Here is a 14,964-nt window from a genome sequence, read left to right on the forward strand (position 1 = left end):
CCCTCGTCCAATCTTTTTGAAACTTGGGGGGTATTTTGGGGGGAGGCACTAGATGCTATACTGAAAATTTGGTGCCTCTACCTCAAAAAACAGCTCCCCAGAGCCCCAGATACCCGCGGATCAATTCTCTATTATTTTCTATGGGAATAAATCTCCCTAGGGAATAATAGAGTTCCCAGCAGACATTTCCCTCCCCTCCCCCCACTGTCTGACGACCCTGAAGCGGGGGGAGGGTCTCCAAACCAGGGGATCCCCTGCCCCCACCTGGGGATTGGCAACCCTAGGTACACATATGTTCCGGTCCAACGCGGTCTGGCCCGACAAAGTCTCATTTATGCCAGATCTGGCCCTCATAACATATGAGTTCGACACCCTTGCCCTAGATGTTCGGGACCATGAAAAGGCAGGTGGGGGCTGCTACCACCATTCCCCAGTTGTGGGGGCCTCCTTGGAGGCATCTGGCCAGCCATTGTGGGAAACAGGAGACGGGCCCAGGTGCTCCACCCTTCCGACCCAGCGGGGCTCACCTTCCTCCAAGGCCCCCACTTACCTGAGTCCCTGGGGTTCCCTGCTGGCCTGGAGGGCCCGGCTCTCCTTGTGGCCCCTGGTTGGGAAAAAAAGAAGAGGTTTAAACTCACAAAGCTGGCGGTCTCTTCCGCGGGCAGCTCCCTGTGCCACTTAAGGCGAAACAACCAAACAACACAAGACAGCTTAAAAGGAGATCTTTAAGGCCAGAAGAAATGGGGCCTGGGAAGTCTTTTGTCCTCTATCTCCCCTAAATTCCTCCAGGTTGGGTTTTGGGTGAAAGCCAGGGGCCTGGGGCCACCACCCCACTGGCCCTGCTGGCCTGATGTACGGAAGGAACTGTCAGGAGAACCTCCCCGTTCCTCCGGGGGAAACAAATATTTTTCTCCCATCCCACCAACTGGGAAGTTGCCGGTGCGCCAAACTCCCTGGAAACCGTGCTCTAATCTCAGAAGTCAGGTTGCGGCTACGGAACAGTGCTGGAAGGGCACTCTGCCCATTCCCAGAGGTACACGCAAGTTTGCTTCTTTGTGGCTGCTCTAGGAGCTTCCTTAGAAAACTCTATGGTTTTGTCAGACACTCTAGCAATTTGGGAGGGAAAACTCTATGGTACAATTGATACCATAGAGTTTTCCCTCCCAAATTACTAGAGTGTCTAGGGAGAAAAAAACCATAGAGTTTCCCTGGAAGCTCCTCGTCGCCGGCGCGATGATATCACTGTGAGTCACATCATCGCGTTGGCGAAGTTGGGGGAGGATCCCCACCGCTGACCCTATGTGGGCCGGCGGGTTGGGAACCTCAGGGGCGGGAGAAACTTGGCAGCCGTACTGCATGGCCACGTGTGACACAGATACTCACCAGGTTCCCCTTCGATCCATGAGGTCCATCCATTCCACGCACGCCCTGCCGAGACACGGATAGACAGAGAGGTGAGGCAATTAGTGGCAGAACTCGAGAGCTGCATCTCTGGGAGACGGCAGATCCCTTCCCCAAGACTTACCGGGGGGCCTGCGATTCCGGGGGGCCCTTTCGGTCCGAGCAAACCACGGGGTCCCTGTAAAGAGGCAGGAGAAAGAAGAGCGGGCTGTAGGAACCCTACTGGAGAGGCTGAGAGGACGAGTTTTAAAATGCGAGATCATCATACAGATCTGAAGAAAATGAAAGGGTTCCTGCCCATATGCCCCTCCCCCAACACTTTTAAGCTGTAAAGGTGTACGAAAGGGATGGGAGTAATTCCTCCACGCGGACCCTGAGAGAGCGCTTTGCATAGCAGCTCAGCTGCAACCAAGAAAAAGAAGAAACTGGATTTATATCCTGCCCTATACTCTGAATCTCAGAGTCTCAGAGCAGCTCACAATCTCCTTTCCCTTCCTCCCCCACAACAGTTACCCTGTGAGGTAGATGAAGATATTGGATTTATATCCCGCCCTCCACTCCGAAGAGTCTCAGAGCGGCTCACCATCTCCTTTACCTTCCTCCCCCATATACACACCCTGTGAGGTAGATGAAGATATTGGATTTATATCCCGCCCTCCACTCCGAAGAGTCTCAGAGCGGCTCACCATCTCCTTTACCTTCCTCCCCCATACACACACCCTGTGAGGTAGATGAAGATATTGGATTTATATTCCGCCCTCCACTCCGAAGAGTCTCAGAGCGGCTCACAATCTCCTTTCCCTTCCACCCCCCCACAACAGACACCCTGTGAGGTAGATGAAGATATTGGATTTATATCCCGCCCTCCACTCCGAAGAGTCTCAGAGCAGCTCACAATCTCCTTTCCCTTCCTCTCCCACAACAGACACCCTGTGAGGTAGATGAAGATATTGGATTTATATCCTGCCCTCCACTCCGAAGAGTCTCAGAGCGGCTCACAATCTCCTTTTCCTTCCTCCCCCACAACTGACACCCTGTGAGGTGGGTGGGGCCAAGAGAGCTCTCCCAGCAGCTGCTCTTTCAAGGACAGCTCTGCCAGAGCTATGGCTGACCCAAGGCCATCCCAGCAGGTGCAAGTGGAGGAGTGGCGAATCAATCCCGGTTCTCCCAGATAAGAGTCCATGCACTTCACCACTACACCAAACTGGCATACTGAAAGAATAAGTGAGCTGTGACTTCCGCAAGCTTCTCCACCTGCCACAAATGTTGTTAGCCTTCACAGTGCTCCTGGAATCTGGCTCATTCCAAGCAAGGCAGAGAGCCCGGCTTGCAAGACCTCAGATCTGAGCTGTCCTCCTAGGGTTGCCAATCCCCAGGTGGAGGCAGGGGATCCCCTGGTTTGGAGGCCCTCCCCTCGCTTCAGGGTCGTCAGAAAGCGGGGGGAGGGGAGGGGAGGGAAATGTCTGCTGGGAACTTTAATATTCCCTATGGAGATTTATTCCCATAGGAAATCATGGAGAATTGATCTGCGGGTATCTGGGGCTCTGGGGAGGCTGTTTTTTGGGGTAGAGGCACCAAATTTTTAGTATAGCATCTAGTGCCTCTCCCCAAAATACCTCCCAAGTTTCAAAAAGATTGGACCAGGGGGTCCAATTCTATGAACCCCAAAAGAAGATGCCCCTATCCTTCATTATTTCCTATGGAAGGAAGGAATTGTAAAGGTGTGCTGTCCCTTTCAATGTGAGGGCCAGCACTCCCTTTGGAGTTCAACGATGCTTGTCACAGCCTTGATCTTGGCTCCGCCCCCAAAGTCTCCTGGCTCCACCCCCAAAGTCCCCAGATATTTCTTGAATTGGACTGGGCAACCCTAGGTGTCCCCCCCCCCCCGCAAGGCAGGCTTTTTGAGGCCCACGGTCGTCCTTCTCCACACCCTGGGTGCCTCCCCCCAGCGTCGCTCTGCTCCCCAGCAACATAATTTCCTAGATTGCTTCCCAATGAGTTTTGGGCACCCCGGGCTGCCAGCTTCTCTTGGCACTCAAAGCCCCGGGGGCAGCAAAGGGCTGATATCTGGAGCCGAAGAAGCAAAGCACAATTTCAGTTGACTGTAGGAGCATCCTGGAACAACTGTTGTCTTGAGAATGAGTAACATCTCATCTAGCACCAACTGCATACTGTTTTTAACACTTAACAGGAGATGCAGCTGCATAACAATCCGTGGATGAGGAGAGCGGGCAGCCAGCCAGCCAGCAGGGGCTTTGCCACACCCCCAGCAGCCCTCATGAACCCCTGGAGAAGCCCCTGCCACCCTTTCTCCACTACTTAGGTGATTTTGGGTGGCAGGTGGCTTGTTGGCCTCTTGACTGGGGGGGTAGTGGCCGAGTAGAGCCCCAGGTGAGCGAGGCCTGCTTGGAACGGCTGGATCTCTAGCCAGCCCAGGCAGGCCTCGCTCGCCGGGGGCTCTCCTTTCTTGCGTCGGGTTGCTTTTGGCTGGCGGGGGGGGGGGCGGCCAGTGTTCCCTCTAGGCTGAGTTAGTGTGAGCTGGCTCACAGATTTTCAGCCTCCGGCTCACACATTTTTGTCTTAGCTCAGGAAGGATGATAGGGTTGCCAAGTCCAATTCAAGAAATATCTGGGGACTTTGGGGGTGGAGCCAGGAGACATTAGGGGTGGAGCAAAGCTCAAGGCTGTGACAGGCATAATTGAATTCCAAAGGGAGTTCTGGCCATCACATTTAAAGGGACGGCACACCTTTTCAATGCCTTCCTTCCATAGGAAATAATGAAGGATAGGGGCACCTTCTTTTGGGGCTCATAGAATTGGACGCCCTGGTCCAATCCTTTTGAAAATTGGGGGGGTATTTTGGGGAGAGGCACTAGATGCTATACTGAAAATTTGGTGCCTCTACCCCAAAAAACAGCCCCCCCAGAGCCCCAGATACCCGTGGATCAATTCTCGTTGATTTTCTGTGGGAATAAATCTCCATAGGGAATGACAGAGTTCCCAGCAGACATTTCCCTCCCCTCCCCCCGCTTTCTGACGACCCTGAAGCGGGGGGGAGGGCCTCCAAACCGGGGGATCCCCTGCCCCCACCTGGGGATTGGCAACCCTAAAGGATGACCCCAGGGCACATTCATTGATGCAGGAGCTCACCACTTTACTGTCAGGAGCTCACAAAGTAGAATTTTTTGCTCACAAGACTGCAACTTAGAGGGAGCATTGGGGGCGGCATATGCTAGTGAGTTATGCTGAGCTCCACCACCTATTTTTCTACAAAATCACCCCTGCTCAGGGTTCACAGGGCTAAAATAGTCCTTTGTAGAAAAAAAAAAGGGGGAGCTGGTTCATCAGGAGACCCCATTGCATGCTCCAGTTGCTCCCCTTGTGTGCTGTTTGAGAATCCAGGGCCCCCTTCCTTCGACGTTTCAGAAGCCTGGGCTACACAAGCGCAGCACCAAGGTCTTTGCGGAGTCCTTAGCTGCGCCATCTTTCCCAGAATCCTTTGCAGGAGCCAAGGGCAGGGCGGCACCTACCGGTTCTCCAGGAAGCCCACGTGGCCCCACGTCTCCATCGTCTCCCTACAGGAAAAGAAAGAATCTTAGCGTCACACGGGGCAAAGTCTGTTCTGGGCCGGGGGGGGGGGGATTCAGCTCAGAGAGGTGCCCCCCTCACAATAGCTGCCCCATTTAATTGGGCCAGAGACCCTGCTGAGCTACTGTCATGATGCTGGGCCTAGCGAGGCCTGCAGGCCCCAGGGAAGCCTGCTTGGGAGTTACTGGGAAAAGCCTACATCGCTCAGGATCCCCTCTGATTGGGTAGCAAGAAGTTTGGAGGGAAACAGGCCCAGAGAGGGGTGGGGCCTGGGAAGAGAATATATAAAGGCCAAGCCCAGGAAGCGGGGGTTCTTTTCCTAGGAGGAAGGACTGCTGCCAGGGAGAGATCCTCACCCTGTGAGGTAAGGTGAGAAGCCCCAGGTCTGACTGAAGAAGAAGAAGATATTGGATCTATATCCTGCCCTCCACTCTGAAGAGTCTCAGAGAGGCTCACAATCTCCTTTGCCTTCTTCCCCCACAACAGACACACTGTGAGGTGGGTGGGGCTGAGAGGGCTCTCACAGCAGCTGCCCTTTCAAGGACAATCTCTGCCAGAGCTACGGCTGACCCAAGGCCATTCCAGCAGGTGCAAGTGGAGGAGTGGGGAATCAAACCCGGTTCTCCCAGATAAGAGAGCTCTGGCTGACCCAAGGCCATTCCAGCAGGTGCAAGTGGAGGAGGGGGGGAATCCAACCCGGTTCTCCCAGATAAGAGAGCTCTGGCTGACCCAAGGCCACTCCAGCAGGTGCAAGTGGAGGAGTGGGGAATCAAACCCGGTTCTCCCAGATAAGAGAGCTATGGCTGACCCAAGGCCATTCCAGCAGGTGCAAGTGAAGGAGGGGGGGAATCCAACCCGGTTCTCCCAGATAAGAGAGCTATGGCTGACCCAAGGCCATTCCAGCAGCTGCAAGTGGAGGAGTGGGAAATCAAACCCGGTTCTCCCAGATAAGAGAGCTGTGGCTGACCCAAGGCCATTCCAGCAGGTGCAAGTGGAGGAGTGGGGGATCAAACCCGGTTCTCCCAGATAAGAGAGCTGTGGCTGACCCAAGGCCATTCCAGCAGGTGCAAGTGGAGGAGTGGGGGATCAAACCCGGTTCTCCCAGGTAAGAGAGCTCTGGCTGACCCGAGGCCATTCCAGCAGCTGCAAGTGGAGGAGTGGGGAATCAAACCCGGTTCTCCCAGATAAGGGAGCTCTGGCTGACCCAAGGCTATTCCAGCAGCTGCAAGGGGAGGAGGGGGGACTCAAACCCGGTTCTCCCAGATAAGAGAGTTAATTTTTATTGCACTGAAATGAACCTTTTTGTTGCTCACTCTGCCTGGTCCTCGCACCTATTTGGCCTAAGCTACAGGAGGCTTGAAGGGTTTGGGGGGGGCGTCTCTAGGCCTTCTCGAGGGGAACCTTTAACCCAGAGTGGTGGCAGCACAGTAAGACCACCCCCCCGGAGTCATGATAGGTGCTTCTCATCCTGAGGACCTCAGTTTTAGGGCTTTGAGAGGAACACAGGAACGTCTCGTTCTCAGGACTGTGGGAAGAATAAGGAAGCCTCATGAAAGGGGCCGGGTGAGGCTTGGTCCCTGTTTCCTCCCATCTGTGAATAGGGCGAGCTGAATGAATCCCCACGAGCAAGCAAGATCGGCTACTAATTTTTCGATACTTGGCAGAACCTGATGATGCTGGGGTCGGCTGCCGAATTTCGACACTTTTCCAGCACACAGAATTTCTTATTGTATTTAATTTCACCTCATTCGTATCTCACTTTTCTACCTAAGGAAAGGAAAGGAAAGGTCCCCTGTGCCAGCACCAGTCGTTTCCGACTCTGGGGTGACGTTGCTTTCACAATGTTTTCACGGCAGACTTTTGACGGGGAGGTTTGCCATTGCCTTCCCCAGTCTTTCCCTCCAGCAAGCTGGGTACAAATTTGACCGACCCCGGAAGGATGGAAGGCTGAGTCAACCTTGGGCTGGTTACCTGAACTAGCTTCCGCTGGGATTGAACTCAGGTCGTGAGCAGAGAGCTCAGATCACAGTACTGCAGTACTGCTGCTTTACCACTCTGCGCCACGGGGCCGCAATTTCTACCTAAACGGGATCCAAATTGGCTTAAACATTTCCTCCCCCTTCTCAATTTTATTTTATTTTTGGCGAGTATTTTGTTGGTCTCTGAGGCACTCGTGGGATCTGATCGAGCCGATCCACCAAAGAAGAAGAAGAAGATATTGGATTTATATCCCGCCCTCCACTCCGAAGAGTCTCAGAGCGGCTCACAATCTCCTTTCCCTTCCTCCCCCCACAACAGACACCCTGTGAGGTTGATGAAGATATTGGATTTATATCCGGCCCTCCACTCCGAAGAGTCTCAGAGTGGCTCACAATCTCCTTTCCCTTCCTCCCCCACAACAGACACCCTGTGAGGTAGATGAAGATATTGGATTTATATCCCGCCCTCCACTTCAAAGAGTCTCAGAGCGGCTCACAATCTCCTTTCCCTTCCTCGCCCACAACAGACACCCTGTGAGGTGGGTGGGGCTGGAGAGGGCTCTCACAGCAGCTGCCCTTTCAAGGACAACCTCTGCCAGAGCTATGGCTGACCCAAGGCCATGCTAGCAGGTGCAAGTGGAAGAGTGGGGAATCAAACCCGGTTCTCCCAGATAAGAGTCCGCACACTTAACCACTACACCAAACTGGCTAGACCAACACAACTGCCCTCTGGGACTTTCCTCGTTGTGCACTCACAATGACCCTGTGAGGTAGGCTAGGCTGAGGGTGTGTGGGGCAACACAGCCACTAGACTGGAGTGTCCAGGACTTGCTGAACTGGGCTGGATTCGCACACAGATCCCACCCCACTCCCTCCGTTCCATTTTCCGCCACCAGTACTGACCCTCTCGCCGTCTTCGCCATGGGGCCCAGGAAGCCCTTGCGCACCGGAGTCACCCTGGTGTGGAGGAGGAGAGAAACAAAACCATGAGCCTGACTCTTAAGATTTGATACACTTTCTAATATTTCCCTCCAACGAAAAATGGGGAAATAGTCAAAACATTTGAAGCAGACATATGGAAATTTTCATCCTACCACTGTGGCCACAGAGGAGAAAGTAGTTTAAAAAGTATGATGGGAATAAAAAAGGTAAACGTAGCCCCCTGTGCAAGTACCTATCATTTCCGACTCTGTGTGACGTTGCTTTCACAATGTTTTCACGGCAGACTTTTTACGGGATGGTTTGCCATTGCCTTCCCCAGTCCTCTACGCTTTCCCCCCAGCAAGCTGGGGACTCCTTTGACCAACCTCGGAAGGATGGAAGGCTGAGTCAACCTGGAGCCGTTGGGATCGAACTCAGGTCATGAGCAGAGGGCTCCGACTGCAGTACTGCAGCTTTACCACTCTGCGCCACGGGGCTCTTTTTTATGATGGGAATAAGGTTTTGTAAATGACAGCTGTAATTAAAGAAGCATTTTAAGGAAGATGCTGAGCTGATATAATATGTACACCTGCTGATGTCAGGGGCGTATGGCATATGCAGAGGAGCTCTGCGAGGTGTGCTAATGAGCTCTGGAACCTCTTTTTCTAAAAAGAAGAAGACTGCAGATTTATACCCCGCCCTTCTCTCTGAATCAGAGACTCAGGGTGGCTTACAATCTCCTATATCTTCTCCCCCCACAAGAAACACCCTGTGAGGTGGGTGGGGCTGTGAGAGCTCTCACAGCAGCTGCCGATTCAAGGACAGCTCTGCGAGAGCTCTGGCTGACCCAAGGCCATTCCAGCAGCTGCAAGTGGAGGAGTGGGGAATCAAACCCGGTTCTCCCAAATAAGAGAGCTATGGCTGACCCAAGGCCATTCCAGCAACTGCAAGTGGAGGAGTGAGGAATCAAACCCGGTTCTCCCAGATAAGAGAGCTCTGGCTGACCCAAGGCCATTCCAGCAGCTGCAAGTGGAGGAGGAGTGGGGAATCAAACCCGGTTCTCCCAGATAAGAGAGCTATGGCTGACCCAAGGCCATTCCAGCAGCTGCAAGTGGAGGAGGGGGGAATCAAACCCCGTTCTCCCAGATAAGAGAGCTCTGGCTGATCCAAGGCCATTCCAGCAGCTGCAAGTGGAGGAGTGGGGAATCAAACCCCGTTCTCCCAGGTAATAGTCTGTGCACTTAACCACTACACCAAACTGGCTTTCTAAGAAATGACTGTGAAAACCAGCCAGAATCTGTAGTGCAGAATTGGAGACAGAAATGGAAAATATGTCCCCGGGGGGCGGGGGGTGGGTGGGAAGGAAGATGAGGAGGCTCTGCAGAAATGAAGGGGGGGGCATTGACGTGAGTGGAGTCAGGCGTTGTAGCATTCGGACGCCATTGGGGGGCAGCAGACAGCATTTGTTCACAGAGCATTGAAGGTGAGTTAGTTCAAACACAGGTGTAGTGCAGGGTGCAAAAGACGCTGTCAGGCAGCTGCTGGGGAAAGGTAGAAGGGCTACGAAGATGGGGTCCCTCCCCAACCTGCCTGCCCCACTTACCCGATGTCCCTTTTCCCCTGGCAGGCCCGGGAGTCCGTCAAAACCACGGTCGCCCTGCAGAGAGAAAACCTTGAGACCAGGGAAAGGGTGCCCGCCCTCCTCACTCTCTGCCCCTTGACGTCTTGGTGTGGGAGCCGCGAAGAAGAGCTCAGAAAGGGATTTGGGGCTCCCCGGTGGGGAGACGCTGCCTTACCTTGACCCCATTTTCTCCAGGCATGCCCCGGGCCCCGTCAGCTCCAGCTCGACCCTGGGGAGGGGAGAGCACACCGAGCGAAGGCATGAGAAGAAGAAGATATTGGATTTATATCCCGCCCTCCACTCTGAAGAATCTCAGAGCGGCTCACAATCTCCTTTCCCTTCCTCCCCCACAACAGACACCCTGTGAGGTAGATGAAGATATTGGATTTATATCCCGCCCTCCACTCCGAAGAGTCTCAGAGCGGCTCACAATCTCCTTTCCCTTCCTCCCCCATAACAGACACCCTGTGAGGTAGATGAAGATATTGGATTTATATCCCACCCTCCACTCCGAAGAGTCTCAGAGCGGCTCACAATCTCCTTTCCCTTCCTCCCCCACAACAGACACCCTGTGAGGTAGATGAAGATATTGGATTTATATCCCACCCTCCACTCCGGAGAGTCTCAGAGCGGCTCACAATCTCCTTTCCCTTCCTCCCCCACAACAGACACCTTGTGAGGTAGATGAAGATATTGGATTTATATCCCGCCCTCCACTCCGGAGAGTCTCAGAGCGGCTCACAATCTCCTTTCCCTTCCTCCCCCACAACAGACACCCTGTGAGGTGGGTGGGGCTGAGAGGGCTCTCCCACAAGCTGCCCTTTCAAGGACAGAGTCTCAGAGCGGCTCACAATCTCCTTTCCCTTCCTCCCCCACAACAGACACCCTCTGAGGTGGGTGGGGCTGACAGGGCTCTTATAGCAACTGCCCTTTAAAGGACAGAGGCTCAGAGTGGCCTACAATCTCCTATATCTTCTCCCCCCACATCAGACACCCTGTGAGGTGGGTGGGGCTGAGAGGGCTCTCCCGGAAGCTGCCCTTTCAAGGACAGAGTCTCAGAGCGGCCTACAATCTCCTATATCTTCTCCCCCCACAACAGACACCCTGTGAGGTGGGTGGGGCTGGAGAGGGCTCTCACGGCAACTGCCCTTTCAAGGACAACTCCTGAGAGAGCTATGGCTGACCCAAGGCCATTCCAGCAGCTGTAAGTGGAGGAGTGCGGAATCAAACCTGGTTCTCCCAGATAAGAGTCCGCCCACTTCACCATTACACCAAACTGGCCCATCTCCTGGGCCTCAGGCCTGCTCTCCGCACACAGCCCTCCGTCCCCCCCCCAGTCACTTACCCGGCGGCCTGCTTTCCCTGGCGGGCCAGTCAGCCCCGAAGGCCCCCGCGGGCCCTAGAGAGAGAAAGGGAGACAGACGACAGAGACTTACGCTGCGGCTTCCACTCCAGTCGCCTGCCGTTTTAGCGGTGGCACGGGGGTCACAGGAGGTGGACTCGCGTGGACAGCGACGCAGGCCCGGAGGCCTTGTGGCTGTCCAAAGGAGCCGTGTCCCTCCTTCTCAGTTACACCTGGAGGCTGCAACGGGCTCCGGAGGGAGTGGTGGAGATGGAAGGGCAAGTTCTGGGTTGGGGAGACGTGTCAAAGGCCAGGGCAGGGAAGACAAAGCCCGGGGCCAGGGTGGGAGGTTCGTCGCTGTGGCCGAGGGTCCTCTTACCTGGGGCCCGAAGTCTCCAGGCTCACCCTTTAAGCCGGGGTTGCCGGGTGGACCCTGGAAGACGAAACACACCTCTGTTGTGTTAGTTAGTTAGTGACCTCTGTCAGTTAGTTAGCTTCTTAGATTTGTGCCCTGCCCTCCCCGCCAAAGCAGTACGCAATAAAATCGCAGTAACAACCAAAATGAACATTAATGAAACCGTCAAACAATGTCAAACAATTCGGTGCTCATCGCCATTTGGATTACAGATGGCGTTCAGTAGTCTTAGGAAAAGGAAAGGTCCCCTGTGCAAGCACCAGTCGTTTAGGACTCTGGGGTGACGTTGCTTTCACAACGTTTTCACGGCAGACTTTTGACGGGAAGGTTTGCCGTTCATTGCCTTCCCCAGTCCTCTGCACTTTTCCCCTCAGCAAGCTGGGGACTCATTTGACCGACTTCGGAAGGATGTGGAATTCACTGCCACAGGAGGTGGTGACGGCTGCAAGCATAGCCAGCTTCAAGAGGGGATTGGATAAAAATATGGAGCAGAGGTCCATCAGTGGCTATTAGCCACAGTATTATGTATGTATGTATGTGTGTGTGGGTGTGCAGGTGTGTATATGTATGTATGTGTGTGTGTGTGTGTATGTGTGTGTATATATATATACACACACACAACCTGGAGCCGGCAATCTGAACCAGCTTCCACTGGGATCGAACTCAGGTCGTGAGCAGAGGGCTCCGTCTGCAGTACTGCAGCTATACCACTCTGCGCCATGGGGCTCTTGCAGTTTTCTTAAAGGTAAAGGTAGTCCCCTGTGCAAGCACCAGTCATTTCTGACTCTGGGGGACGTTGCTTTCACAACGTTTTCACGGGGTGGTTTGCCATTGCCTTCCCCAGTCATCTACTCTCCCCTCCCCAGCAAGCTGGGGACTCATATTACGGACCTCGGAAGGATGGAAGGCTGAGTCAACCTCGAGCCGGCGACCTGAAAACCCAGCTTCCGCCGGGGATCGAACTCAGGTCATGAGCAGAGCTTAGGGCCGCAGCTTAAACACTCTGCATATCAGCAGTTCCAGTTAAAGGCTAACCGAAATAATGTCCTCTTCCAGGCCGGGCAGAACTGAGCAAGGTCCCACAAGGCTCTAATCTCCTTGAGCAGTTGGGGGGCACCAATGGGGGGGGCAGCGATGGAGGAGGCTCTTTCCCTAGTTGTCTTCAATCTTTCCTCCCTCAGTTGGTCCCACCAGAAGGGGGCAGCAGTAGAGAAGGCTCTGTCACCTCTCTGTTAAGTCTTGCCTCCCTCAGCCAGAAGAGGATAAGAGATGTTGCGATCCCGATCGAAGTACCCTCTGGGGGGACATGTGGGGAGAGAGGGTCCCAAAAGTAGGCAGGTCCTCGGCCATATAGCGCTTTAAAGGGGATAACCGGCACCAGCAGACTGGTCGCCACATTCTGCCCCAGCTGCAGTTTCCGGATTCAGGACAAGGGCAGCCCCACGTAAAGGGCATTGCAGTAGTCCAATCTCAAGGTGACCGTAGCGTGGATCGCAGTTGCCAGGTCGCCGCGCTCAAGGAAGGGAACCAGCTGTCTCACCTGCCTGAGATGCTAGAAGCCGGTCCTGGCGATAGAAGGCAGGGATCGGAAGCCAGGGAAATAAGGATCGGGGGAGAGCTTGAACGTTCCCATCAACGGCACTTCTGGTCCGGCCGGTGATGCATAAACCTGGGGAGAGGGCTTTGCCCACGATGCCCGCCCCGCTCACTTTCTCCTAGGAGCTGGGTTTTTCGTGCGCCTTCACCGGCAAATTGGCGTTTCCGTGGAGAAAGCCATGGAAGGCGAGGAACCCAGCTTTACCCTCACGACAAAGTAGAGTCATGTGAGGAACGCTCAGCTCCTTCTGCACGCCAAGGCAGATGCTCCGAGCATGCCCAGAGGAAGGGGAGAGGAAGCCGGGCTGCCTGGACCAGGCAACATCTGGGCATGCTCCACACCGTGGCCGTATTTGGCAGTCCGGGGGCAACGCTTTGGGGGCTGAATCTGGCTCATTCCGTACAGCTGCGCTGGTATGCAGAAGGAGCGGCAGTTAGTCCGGCGGCTGTTGAGGGCTCTCAACGATGAAATTGCTGAGCAGTCGGTTAAAACGGATCAAAGGAAGTCCTTCTTCACCCAAAGGGTGATTAACATGTGGAATTCACTGCCACAGGAGGTGGTGGCGGCTGCAAGCATAGCCAGCTTCAAGAGGGGGTTAGATAAAAATATGGAGCAGAGGTCCATCAGTGGCTATTAGCCACAGGGTATATATATATATATGTGTGTGTGTGTGTGCTTGTGTGTGTGTGTGTGTATATACACACACACACACATATTATCCACTGTTTCACAGAGTGTTGGACTGGATGGGCCATTGGCCTAATCCAGCAGGGCTTCTCTTATGGTCTTATGTGACACCGAGTGTTGGACTGGATGGGCCATTGGCCTGATCCAACAGGGCTTCTCTTCTGTTCTTATGTGACACAGAGTGTTGGACTGGATGGACCATTGGCCTGATCCAAGATGGCTCCTCTTATGTATTTATGTGACACAGAGTGTTGGACTGGATGGGCCACTGGCCTGATCCAACAGGGCTTCTCTTATGTTCTTATGTGACACAGAGTGTTGGCCTGGATGAGACATTGGCCTGATCCAACATGGCTTCTCTTATGTTCTTATGTGACACAGAGTGTTTGACTGGAGGGGACACTGGCCTGATCCAACATGTCTTCTCTTCTGTTCTTATGTGACACAGAGTGTTGGACTGGATGGGCCATTGGCCTGATCCAACAGGGCTTCTCTTATGTGACACAGAGTGTTGGACTGGAGGGGCTTCTGGCCTGATCCAACATGGCTTCTCTTCTGTTCTTATGTGACACAGAGTGTTGGACTGGATGGGCCACTGGCCTGATCCAACAGGGCTTCTCTTATGTTCTTATGTGACACAGAGTGTTGGACTGGAGGGGCCACTGGCCTGATCCAACAGGGCTTCTCTTATGTTCTTATGTGACAGAGTGTTGGACTGGATGGGCCACTGGCCTGATCTAACATGGCTTCTCTTATGTTCTTATGTGACACAGAGTGCTGAACTGGATGGGCCATTGGCCTGATCCAACATGGCTTCTCTTATGTTCTTATGTGACACAGAGTGTTGGACTGGAGGGGCCACTGGCCTGATCCAACAGGGCTTCTCTTATGTTCTTATGTGACACAGAGTGTTGGACTGGAGGGGCCACTGGCCTGATCCAACATGGCTTCTCTTATGTTCTTCTGTGACACAGAGTGTTGGACTGGATGGGCCACTGGCCTGATCCAACATGGCTTCTCTTATGTTCTTATGTGACACAGAGTGTTGGACTGGAGGGGCCACTGGCCTGATCCAACAGGGCTTCTCTTATGTTCTTATGTGACACAGAGTGTTGGACTGGAGGGGCCACTGGCCTGATCCAACAGGGCTTCTCTTATGTTCTTCTGTGACACAGAGTGTTGGACTGGATGGGCCACTGGCCTGATCCAACATGGCTTCTCTTATGTTCTTATGTGACACAGAGTGTTGGACTGGAGGGGCCACTGGCCTGATCCAACAGGGCTTCTCTTATGTTCTTATGTGACACAGAGTGTTGGACTGGAGGGGCCACTGGCCTGATCCAACAGGGCTTCTCTTATGTTCTTATGTGACACAGAGTGTTGGACTGGAGGGGCCACTGGCCTGATCCAACAG

The 14,964-nt window shown here is 53.9% G+C and overlaps 1 protein-coding gene across 1 annotated transcript in view; it reads right to left on the reverse strand.

Moving 5' to 3' along the window:
• Positions 1 to 14,964, reverse strand: part of LOC132590903 (collagen alpha-1(V) chain-like) — a gene marked incomplete at both ends in the record, with an annotated part of 136,449 nt that overhangs the window by 70,253 nt on the left and 51,232 nt on the right. Inside the window, 9 exon segments of the mRNA XM_060263828.1 lie at positions 551 to 604; positions 1,384 to 1,428; positions 1,526 to 1,579; positions 4,931 to 4,975; positions 7,871 to 7,924; positions 9,492 to 9,545; positions 9,685 to 9,738; positions 10,855 to 10,908; positions 11,231 to 11,284. Of these exon segments, the coding sequence (XP_060119811.1) occupies positions 551 to 604; positions 1,384 to 1,428; positions 1,526 to 1,579; positions 4,931 to 4,975; positions 7,871 to 7,924; positions 9,492 to 9,545; positions 9,685 to 9,738; positions 10,855 to 10,908; positions 11,231 to 11,284 (468 nt within the window).

Source organism: Heteronotia binoei, unplaced genomic scaffold (genome assembly GCF_032191835.1).
Source record: "Heteronotia binoei isolate CCM8104 ecotype False Entrance Well unplaced genomic scaffold, APGP_CSIRO_Hbin_v1 ptg001113l, whole genome shotgun sequence".
Lineage (NCBI taxonomy): Eukaryota > Metazoa > Chordata > Lepidosauria > Squamata > Gekkonidae > Heteronotia > Heteronotia binoei.